This window comes from Musca domestica, unplaced genomic scaffold (genome assembly GCF_030504385.1).
Source record: "Musca domestica strain aabys unplaced genomic scaffold, Musca_domestica.polishedcontigs.V.1.1 68, whole genome shotgun sequence".
Lineage (NCBI taxonomy): Eukaryota > Metazoa > Arthropoda > Insecta > Diptera > Muscidae > Musca > Musca domestica.
In genome coordinates this window covers 205,577-217,529 of record NW_026712379.1, presented here as the reverse complement: position 1 = coordinate 217,529, position 11,953 = coordinate 205,577, and the positions used below count along the sequence as shown (strand labels likewise).

Here is an 11,953-nt window from a genome sequence, read left to right as displayed (position 1 = left end):
AAGCAGCATCTATTGCTTTTTACAACGAAAATTACTTTCATTGAAAGTTATGTGCTTTTATGGGGAAAGTGCTAAAAGGAGGGCTTCCCCCATCTCCGAACTCGATCTGAGTCTGACAGAAATATTGCAATGTTCCAAATTTGAACGAAATCGGATACCGCTTCGAGAGTTATCGTGGGCACATAGTCGAACGTTTTTTCATATCAGATAATATATACCCTCTATATCCATAAGGCTGTGGGTATTATTGTACATAAACCTGTGGATATAGTAATTGCTAGAAAATTGCCAGTAGAGCGATCTACCCAACTAATCCTATTAATTTATTATTTCTATTTTATTCTTATTTTTAAAAAAAAATATAGAGGCGGTCAAATCTCAAATATTCAAAATATTAAATATATTTCCAAATCAAATATAAAACAAGTAAGAAAAAGCTACAGTCATGCGGCGGCGACCATGTGATACCCTACAACTCTACAATATGTTAGAAGCCCCTTTATGTCCAAATCCATTTTAGAAGATTTCGATTTTGAAATTATGTCACGGAACACTATCCATATATTACCCTTAGCATTTTGACCAGAGATATTTGCCCAATATTTACGCACTCAGTCGTGCTGTTAGTTGTTGTGGTTTTACAGCTAAATATAATTCAAATGCAAGAATTTTCTCTTAGGCATGTCGATTGGCTTCAATAGTGTGATCAGGAAAAATTTTTCTGTTTTTGGTTCTTTGGACCGGTAAATATTTTGCGATCATCTCCAAAAGCAAGAGGCCCATCTGTATCTCCAAATTTAAACTCATCAATATGATTTGCTTGTCTACAATATTTGGCTATATTCGTCAACGAAATCAACATAAAAAATCAGAAGTTCGCCTTTTGTGTATTTCGGATATCGCCTGTAAGTAATGTTGATATTTTTCACACAAAAGTAGTGGTCCATTCTACCCCCTGTCCTAAACTCTAACTTCATGCGAGATTTCGAGTCCTTTGGTTTCTATTTGTGACCTTTATAACGGCTGCGAAATCAGGAACATTGTTAGTTGTTGGTTCATTTCAACCCCTAAATATATTGCGTACATCTTCGAAAACAATAGGCCTAGCCCTTTTGAGCCTAACCCTACCCTTGTGAAAATTTTCGTGAGGATCGGACGATAATTGCAATCTGTATATAATAAATCCAACCTGTATTGTAAGTTAAAAAAAATATTACAAAATGTTTACTTCAATATTATAAGTCAAATTGAAAAAATCGCAAGACCTAAAAAATGTGAAAAAAATAAAAAAATGATACAGCAAAAATCTATATTAATATCATTATTGGCATCTTTTTATGCGTTTTTTTTTAGATTTTATACTTTTATGCCAAGAGGGCATTCTGAATTGACAAAATTTGTCAAAATCGGTCCAGCCATTCTTGAGGTATAAGCATTCTAGCTAACATCCCCTTCCTTTATATATATACATTGTATATATTTCGCTATATATACGATCGCCATCTACGTAAAGGTCAGAATTGACCTGTTCATCTATTTGTGATTTCGCCGGGATCAAAAATATTCGCGGTTTAATGGAAAATTTGACTTTTATTTAACACAAATATTATGGTCTGATTTACCCACTAATTTACAAATTTCGCGAATATCTGGCCTTAATTGGGACCTGTAGAGTGATTACAAATTAACATGGACAGACGGACGGACATACATAGATAGATCGACTCAGCTCAGCGAGGAAGGTAGATATATATTATATATATTTTCCTATGTGTGAAACCAAACACATCTACCATTTAACAAAACTTCTCTTTATATTTCACTTTCATAATTACAGAGAAGCTATACTTTAAATAAATAAATGCCATAACACGTTGTGTGTGATAATTATTTCAAACCCAAATCCTTTTCAATTGTGTGCGAACAGACCGCCATCATTTGATCCTTAACACTTTCGAAGTTCTTCACTGCAATCGGTTTAGCTTCAGGCCATTGAGCCAAATCACGATAAATTGGACGGCAGAATTTCATGCGGAAGTTAGAATTAGCAAAGTCAATAATTTGACCCATACGATTCATGAGTCTGGCCATAATGCACAAACGCATGACACGGAAAAGAACTTCGGCATTTTTAGTGTTTTTCAAATTATAAGTAGCTTCCAAAAGTTCTATTTTTTGCTCAGTTAAATCTTTGATATCCTTGCATTCAATTAATTTGCCCAAGAAATCGATTAATTGATGGGTGGAGATTTTCTGCTTAACTTCGGCATTGCTGGCCAATTCTTCAGTGGTCTTGGTACTCCACAACAAAGCCAATTGTTTTGAGACATTGGCAAGAGTTTGATCAAATCTAAAAATACAAATATTTCGAATACAATTTTTTTTATTATTTTTAAAAACTTACTGTGGAATAATTGGAGGCATGCCCTCTGAAGACAACCACAATTCCCAATCAATTTCGTTGAGTTTACCATTTTTATCGGTGCAAACAAAATAATCGTAGAGGGCATTTTAAAATCGTCTGTTACAACAGATTGATATGAATACTTTTGTAGATAGGAGCGTAGGAATGGTTCGAAAACTTCTGGACCACCCATCAAATCCTCAATATAGCGCAAGAATGTAGATCCCTTCATGTAGGGTACACTTGAGAAAGCGTCATCAGGTCCACAATTGGATAAATCAACGACCAATTTAGTCAACTCTGGGGTATCCTTTAATTGAGTGCGTAGCTAAAAAAACGAAAAAGGTTAAAATTATGCTTTCAACAGGCGAATTACATTTTCAACATACACATTCCTGTAAGTCCGTTAAATTTCTCAACATATGGAAGTCGCGCTCCTTATCACCCTTCATGCGGCCGACAATCTTTGTTTCAACAAAAACGGTAAATCCTTCATTCAACCAGAAATGTTCAAAGTTTTTGTTTGTCACCAGATTACCGGTCCAGCTGTGAGCTATTTCATGAGCAACAACATCGGCCAGCGATTTGTCTCCAGCCAGCAGGGTAGGTGTGACAAAAGTCAAACATGGATTTTCCATACCACCAAATGGAAATGAAGGTGGCATAACCAACAGATCATATTGTTTCCAAACGTATGGACCACAGATATCTGCAGCAGTTTTCAACATTAATGATGTCTCTGAAAATTCGGCAGCACATTCCTCAATAATGCCCTCCTCAGCCCAAACATTAGAATTGGGACCCAAAGGTCTGGAAACCAAATCACCAATAGCAATGGCCAAGAGGTAGGCTGGAATGGGAACGTCTTGTTTGAATGTTGTGCGACCTTCTTCCTGCTTTTCGATTAGGGCACTCATTAAGGCCTTAAGATCTTTTGGATGTTCCACAGTCGCAGTATAAGTAAATTTCACAGCCGGTGTGTCTTGACACGGTATAATGGAACGTGCATGAATAGCTTGACATTGTGAAAACATGTACGGATGTTTCTTGCCCAAAGTTTGTTCGGGTGTCAGCCATTGTAGACCGCTAGCTTTTTGCGAAGTTTCATAGTCAATGCGAACAGTAAGTCTAAAAATGTATAAAAAAATATAAATAAATAATTGGTTATGTATAAATTTGGTATCTTATTCTGCATGCAGATTAGGTATTTATATGGTATAAATTAAAACAAAAATACCTCGATTGAGCCTAACTCTATTGAAATGCCAAACGGAAAAGTGGATTATGTCCACTGTACATGCAGTCTGGATTTACATATTACAAGTAAGTATTAATGTCAAATTCACAGCGATACACAATTTATCACTGAGAAGTTCCTATTTCCCGACTGTTTTTTTTTTTCGAGTGGATATCATATCACTACTGATTTTTCTTCTTAAAATTAACAAAATGGACCAGAGACCGCGCATCCAAAAACCAAATAACATCTGCAGATGAAGCTTCATCCCGCTCTCAATATCTTACACTCTGTGCTTTTCTTAGGAAAAATAAAATTTATTGGCTGGTTAAAGTATTTATCTGGGAATCTTGTACACAAATTTCAACAATCTTCGCAAAACCCCACATAGTTCAAAAAGAAGTTTATATTCAGGTCATTAGCTGGAAGTATCTGTGACAAACAAATTGCCTTAAGAACAACGTATACGACTTATTTTGTCTTGTAATTTATTCCTTAGTTATACCAAATGAAAAACTCTATATTTGGTTTTGATTACTTAAAGATGGCAAATGTATGTGTCTTCATTAGAAGTTCCACAAAATAGCCACAGGGACACATCCATAAGCACAAACAAACTTAAGAACTGTGATAGAGCAGAACAAATTTTCTAACATGTGCCTACACAAATTCATTTCGATGAAAATTTGTTCAATGCTGTATGCGAGAACTTCCCCTTATATTGGTAACACTAGGGGAAATCTAACAACTTTAGTATTTCATCGCTTTCCATTACTAGAAAACTCTTGAATTCAATGTTAGAGACAATAAAATTATCGTTAGACTAAACTATTTGTTACCAGCCAATACCTTCCAATCAAAACACTTATAAAACCGCATTAATATGAAATTTACGACTACTTGGGGAAAACGGTTATAAATTATACATAAAATACATATTTCTACATGGGTTGGAGTCTTAACCTGATTAGCAAAGAAACTACGTTGATAACTGGCAGCGAATAAATCACAAATTAAATGTTTTGTACTCACTCTCCTTTAGCGGTGCCTTGGGGAAGTTCCAATGTTAACTTAGCGCCAATATCATCAACTGGGTCACTGATAAAATGATTCAAAGGTGTTGTGGAACCAGATGAAATTATTTCTGCATTTAAGATTTTCACATCGCGAACATCTAAAATCTATAAAGCATTAATTATATCAGTTTCTTTGGTTCAATAGCACTTGTACTTTATTTTACTCACAATTGATTCCAAATTATTTTCCAAAACATTGAACTTGTGGGTGACAGATCCCTTCAATTTGGTGTTGTCGAAATCTACCTTCCATTCCAAACTGCTGTGTTTGGTTGTAATCAATTCCGGTTGAGAGTAAGAACTGGGATCCACTTTACCTAGGCGACCCATATTACGATTAGATACACAATAAACTGGAACGGTTTGAAGTAGATCGGATGAGGAAAGTTGTTGAGTGGTCAACGAACGTTTGTGAACTGTAACGAAAATTCCAACAATGCTTTACTAAAATTATATTTGGTTGCGGTGAGACAATTTTTAGATTATCTCGGTTAGGGATTTTTTAATCTTATCGGGTGGTGTTTGCGATATCTCCAAGTGTTAACAAGCAATACAGGGGGAGCAACAAGTGGATGTTAAATAATGATTTTAATCAATATAACACAAACGTTATATTTGCGAAATTGTCTAACCCGAAAAATTCCAAAATGCAATGATTGAGTACCTTTACGTAGCGTGGGTGAGCAAAATTGCAAAACTGGAATATCACTTTCCGTCCGGCTTTTGTAGGCCAACAAACTTTTTTGCAAATTAGGGATAGGTAAGTCGAATAATCGACTTTTGGTACTCAATGTTCTGATGCAGGCCACACACGATATAAGTGGTTGTACAACTTGGAGATTGTATTGTTGTTGACAAGATTGTATCGTTTGTGGGCCGGTTGTACGAAGTTGTGTCTCGGTTGCACAAAAAATCAAATTTTTTTGATATTTGGCATGTTGTGCCAACCGATAGTAACGTTTGTGGGCATGTCGTATACAATTTCATTTTGTGTTTATTTTCGAAGAGACAACAACATTAGGTGTGTCTGGTTACTTTTCCTACATTAATTTTCAGCAGCATCTTTCTGAGAGAGTAAGATAGTTTTATTTTTTTATTTTTTTGCAAGGAAACCCCGAAAAGAAAATAGACGGTATTCCTGCACAAGCTTGCAACTAATCAGCTGATTTGTCAAAACAAACTAATTTGTCGCCCATTAAAAGAATTAAAAGAGAGGAAGCACCACCAATTTCACAGTTTATAAATAAAATTGAAATTAGTAATTAAATAAAAATATGAGCAATAAAAGAAAGATAGATTCGATGTGTTCGGATTGTGATTCGGATGTTCCAACAAACGTTGGAAATATTTTTTATTTACATATTTTTTTTATTTTTTTATTACATACTAGCTGGCCCGGTCCGCGTTGCTGGCCCGTACTTTTAGTCATTAAAGCATAATAAATCACAGATCTGTCTTATGTAGGCGACACAATTTTGATTATAAGTAATGTCTCCATGACTAAATATAAATTAATATTCATGGCAAAAATTATAATTACCGTCGGTTTCAGATATTTTGAATAGCCTGATCTTATTTTTCAGCTATAGGTTTTAATTTGAGTGTTAAATACCTATATGATAAAGAACATCTATAATAGCCCCATGTGAAAATTCAGCTCAAATTTTGGTATTGTAAAAAGCATTGAAATGAGCTATAATTTGAAATTTGTGTTTCCAACGCTTAAAATCCCGTACTGCGTGGTATTTAGTTTTGTCCACCTTATACTTGAAGGCAGAATATTGTCAGAATAGTCAAAAAATTACTCCTTTGCTCCGATTACCGTAAGATGGGCATCATTTAAATTGTGCGGTGGAGATCCAATAAAGTTACTTTATAATTTCGTATTTTTTCATGTTTCTGCCGCAATTTCCGACTGAATGAGTCCCAGATTGACATTTCGGGGTTTATTTCATATAGACGTACATCCCAAATCTACGTTCCAACCAATATTCTCTTGGGGGTTACAAATTCAATAGAATACCAAATTTTCTTTTCTGACCACACATTGGTTGGGAAAGTGGACTTGGGGGTATATTAATGAGGGGACTATACTTAAATAAATGCCTATATGGATAATTATCTGTAAGATGGTTTTCTACCCCAGGTTTTTTTACCCCAGGTAGCTTCCGAAAAATAAAAATTTTATAAGAAGAGGTTTTCTTCCCCCTTAGAAACAAATATGCCAAATAAAGACCAAATAACGAAAAAAGTGGCGAATACCCCGAAAATACCTTAAATCATATGATGGTGATACCAAAACGTGATCATTTTTTGCAAAGATTTTTTTTCTTATGGTTAAAATGTAGAATATACTTGAAATCGGGTTGTTCCGTAATCGGGGGTTATGACCCATATCTTGACCTGCCAAAGCGATTAAAGGTATCTTGAATGTTTAGGAAGAATTTCTATTTTGCGTCCTTTATAGTCGGTATTTGACAGATTGCAGTCCCAATGTATTTTGCATTTTGTGTTCTCATTTGACAATTTATTGTCATATGGAAGAAGCAGGTCCACTTTTTGAAATGAACCCCATAACGCTTTTTCGGTCATTTTTGTTTGTTTAAATGTTTTCGCATCTTCCAGCTGAAGCACGATGTAGGTCTGGAGTAGAAAGCATTTAACATCGTATTGCGCCCTCGCATTTTGTAAAGTAAAGTAAAAAAGAGTCAATAAAATATAACATAACTTAACTTAACATTTTGTAAAGTTGTTCTCCAAAAACAATTAGTCTTGCTAATTTCAAAAAAATATTTTCCAATTACAAGCACAAAAAGAAATAAATAAACAATAGAAAACATCTGATTGAATGTCGATGGATGAGAAGAATAAGAGTTGAAAGAAGAAATCTGTCCAGCAAGAATTTGCAAATTCTCACTGAAAGAACTTTCAAATTTTTTCTCTCCAACCGCTCTTTTTTGCAAAACTTTCGGGTTAACAGACTTCCAGTAACAATTTGTAAGAATTGTTACAAATTTTAGGGTAACCAGACACACATATTGTTGTGCACATCCAAACAAGACGAAATTCGACCAAATGCGTGATTTTAATGAATATTATAAAATGGGATTTTAAAAAATTAATAATAAACAAAAGCTATTGAGTCAATTATATAGCATGAAATTCTTTCCGGTGTCATCTTAATTCAAATGAACTCTTCAGAAAGTGAAGTTGCATAAAGAGGTTGTACACAATTTTGTATCGTTTGTGGTCTGAGCATGGTAGAAGAATATAGGTAGATGCATCGACACAGCTGCTGGGACAATGAACTGTGAAACCAATTTTGGAATTAAAAATGTTGAATGAAATATTATTTAAATTTGTAAAAATTGTTGAAAAAAGCGAATTATAATAACCTCCGAAAGGCGTCGTATAAGAAAACATTTAAAAATCTACTTATTTTTGAAAAACATTTAATTTTTTGGACATATGAATGCTCCAAAGCGTTGATGCCTGTATTCTTCTGCCATGGGCCTGAGCATGCAACTTGACTACCCAAGTTGTATCGTGTGTGGCTGGCACTGGACTGTTCGGATTTGCCAAGTCGGAATGAATCATGAATACGATTCAGTAGCAATTTATGCCAAAGCTTTAGTAGCATTAAAAGTAACAGTACGTTTACATATAAATGGGTTAACCCACTGGATTTTGATTAAAATTGTCATATCCATTACATATACTTCAAATAAATCCTCTTGAAGTAGGTTAACCCTGCAAAAAGTTCTAACGTAAACATAGCATTAGAAAACAAGTCTTTCTCTATTTCAAATTATATTTTTCACAGAGTAACAAACTATTCTTAAACAAAAACAAAATTATCGCAAAATGTAATCCTTTGGATAGTCCATAATCGATGGGAAGTTTTCCAATGTTTCCTTGTCGATCATATCCAAACGTTGTGGTACTTGGCGCGGTGTTCTTATTTGATTTGATACATTTGCTAGTATTTCCTCTGGAACTTTATCATCTGCGAACAAATGAAGGCGCTGCATTGTATGTCTTCTTTGCAAATTTCCCTTCATTGAATTATATACAGCCTTATACATGACCATTGTGGGATCTTTTTCGTGCAATTGCCAAGCAAGGGTCCAAGAAGCACCACCAGGATATCCTGTGTGATGGAAATATACACGTTTTACCCATTCGTCACCGGGGAGAGCTATTTCTTTCGTATTTATAACGACAACATGGTCTCCGCAATCATCTGAAAAGGGACATTAAAATAAAGCAATTCGATTATAAATAATTAAAGGGTATTTACCACTCATTGCGAAGAAAGATATTTTTGACTGATTTTAATATTTTTCTAACATAGGGGCATATATTTAAAGAAACACATATAATTACATAGGAATACATTGTGAAATAAGGGCCGAAAGAAAAACACAAAGCATATTTTCCAAATTTTTGATGCAACACACCGTAGAAGTGATTACAACCGGAAAGAAATCGCTTATTTCAGAAACTTCCATGTTTATAATAAAAGAACGAAAATGATCAAGTTAATGCTAAGGGTTTGCCCATTTCAAAAGCACCTCCACTATAACTACTTGGTAATGTATACAGCTAGGGCTATCCTATCCCATAATTTTAAAATTTTTACCACATATATCCTTATGGTCTTGAGTTCGAGGATAATCCATAGTTGTCTGAATTTCAAAATTTTTAAGTGGACGGTCTTCGACTTGGGCTGTCCATCTTGCCTTGGTTGGTCTTACAAACACTAGAAATACACCCTTAGGAAACTTAGAGGCCAATAACTCGGAAAGTATGGACTTCGTTGTACTCAAGACAACAAAAAGGTACGTATGGCATAATTTTCAGACCGATCCGCGAGGCGGCCCTAAACTGTACACAAGTCATGCATTCCTATACTATACAATTGTGCGGGATTTCATTAAGACAATATAACCTTAACTTCACGAAGTAACAGAGATATGTATCAAAAATTCGCCCAGTGGCCAGTTAGGATTTGTTTTGGAGTACGTATATACTTTCATTTGACCTAGTTTTCCAAAGTATTGATCAACAACAGTTTACTTACTCATTGGATGATAAATAGGTTTCTGCATTCCTTTTAAATGCCGGGAAATGATTTTTGCAGAATCAAAAGGATTTTGCCAAGTGCAATCGTAGATGTGCCATTGACGAGCAAAAGTTGCCCATTGCTGAAACAAAACAAGTTGCATTATTTGTCTCTCATACAGATTTGTAATCAATAATGAAGTTCATACCTGAACCCTCTTTGCAATAGACATTTTTGGATAATTTTAATTGAAAACCCGACAAAGAATTTATTAAATAACAACTATTAATTCACGCATTCCCCTGTCATTTAGTTTGAGATGACAAACTGAACGATATCACCAAATCGATAACTGTTATCGATTACACATTACTAGGGCTGCCCACACATGACAAATTGTTATATAGCATGTTTACATTAGTATCGAACAACTGGTTCGCTCTTAAAATTGAGTACAGCCAAGGTGTATTAACAGCCTTTTTTTGTAAAAAAGGTTAAAAAGATCCGCTAACAAAAAGTTGATATGAAAAATTGTTCATATATAAGTTCCCCGTCATAAACACATAATTTTGTCGAGATTCTGTAACAAACAGTCAATTTCTGTTGAAAACGATGGGTCTCCTGCTATCGTTTTTTTCTTACATTTCCGTTTGTATTTTTTTCGTTACAAAAACCAAAAATACAAAGGGAAAAAAGATTTATTGTGTTTGTTATTCACAGAAAAAACATGCACTACAAAAACCCAAAATATATTTTCTTTTGATAAAATTCCAAACGAAAGGAAAAAATAATGTTACAAAAACAGGCTGTTAATAAGGTGTAATTGACAATCATATGATTTTTATTTTTTTTGTTTGTGAATAAAACTGTCAAATATAAGTACTTACATTGCCTTGCTTTGAACGTTATTTTTATACCCAATACCTTGGAAAGGAGGGTATATTAACTTTGTCATTCCGTTTGTAACATCCTTAAAAATTCGTCGTAGAACCCATAAAGTATATATATTCACAATCAGCATAAAATTCTAAGTCGATTTAACGATGTCCCTCTGTCTGTCTGTCTGTTGAAATCACGATACAGCCCACATTATTTGACGTAGAGCGCCAAAATTTAGCAGAGCAATTTGTATTGTGTCTGGGATGGTTGGTATTGAAAATGAGATATATCGGTCCACGTTCTGGTATAGTCCCCATATAACAGTACCTCCCGATATTCGGTATTTTAATGGTTTATGCCACATTTTTTTCACGGATTTGTCTGAAAATTGGTATTTGTAGATCATAACGGGTCCCTGTACGTGTGGCAAAACATTGCATGTATAGATATTTATTTATTTATTTATTGTTATGTTCGTTCCTACACAACAAGATTAACATCTTATAAATTATAGTGAAGGAATTATAATTACAAACAAATATCCGCTTGAACGTAGAAAAAAATAAAAGATTTTATGTAAATGAGACACGATAATTAAAAAATTAAACTTATATAAATATTAATTGAAATTTTTGAATGTGAATTAGAAGTAGTAATTGCAATAATAACATAAAAACAATGACAAAAGATTAAAATGCTTACACTCCGATAACTGCCTCCAAATTATGAAAATAATTCATTAGTTTTATTTTAAATATAGATACATTGCTGATACCTTGAATTTCAGATGGAAGAGTATTCCATAGGCGTATTGAGCCAATAAAAAATTGCCACTCCAAAACAAGACACCGCCGTTTGAGAGGTGTTAACTTTTTTCCTCTATTCGATCTTGCAAATCTGATCCTCTCAAATAGGTACTTCGGTGTCTGTTTGAATATTATTTTATGAAGGAATAATAGTGATCTGGTTTTAATGAAGGACATAACGAATAATGCTATTATAAGCCACATTTAACTTATTTCGACTGTGTGCATCACAAAAAGCAAAGAGCTCACATCCGTTTATTAACCCTGGTATCAAGTAAGATTTAGCCAAAAGTTGTCTTATGTATGGCGGAGTAAAGGAGTGGGAAAGCCATAATGTTCGCAATTTTGAATAAGTCTGTCCTACAGCCATACACCAAATTTTTTTTTTACTGGCAACAAGTGAAATTTTTTCTCGATTGACAAGAATATAGGTCCACGATTTGGTATAGCCCCCATATAAAGGTACCTCCCGATATTCGGTATGTT

At 34.3% G+C, this 11,953-nt stretch overlaps 1 protein-coding gene and 1 long non-coding RNA gene across 2 annotated transcripts; one reads left to right on the top strand and one right to left on the bottom strand.

The window, feature by feature from the left end:
* Positions 1 to 1,795: 1,795 nt before the first annotated feature.
* On the bottom strand, positions 1,796 to 10,126 carry LOC131800585 (leukotriene A-4 hydrolase-like). Its single transcript, XM_059129760.1, is given in 8 exon segments — positions 1,796 to 2,350; positions 2,405 to 2,513; positions 2,516 to 2,732; positions 2,794 to 3,532; positions 4,674 to 4,822; positions 4,886 to 5,133; positions 9,801 to 9,924; positions 9,991 to 10,126. Coding segments are annotated over 8 exon segments (2,073 nt in total). The 5' UTR covers positions 10,015 to 10,126; the 3' UTR covers positions 1,796 to 1,887.
* Positions 8,919 to 9,262, top strand: LOC109614066 (uncharacterized). The gene is made up of 2 exons (XR_002195351.1): positions 8,919 to 9,009; positions 9,072 to 9,262. It is a non-coding gene; the product is annotated as an uncharacterized LOC109614066 (long non-coding RNA).
* Positions 10,127 to 11,953: the final 1,827 nt, after the last annotated feature.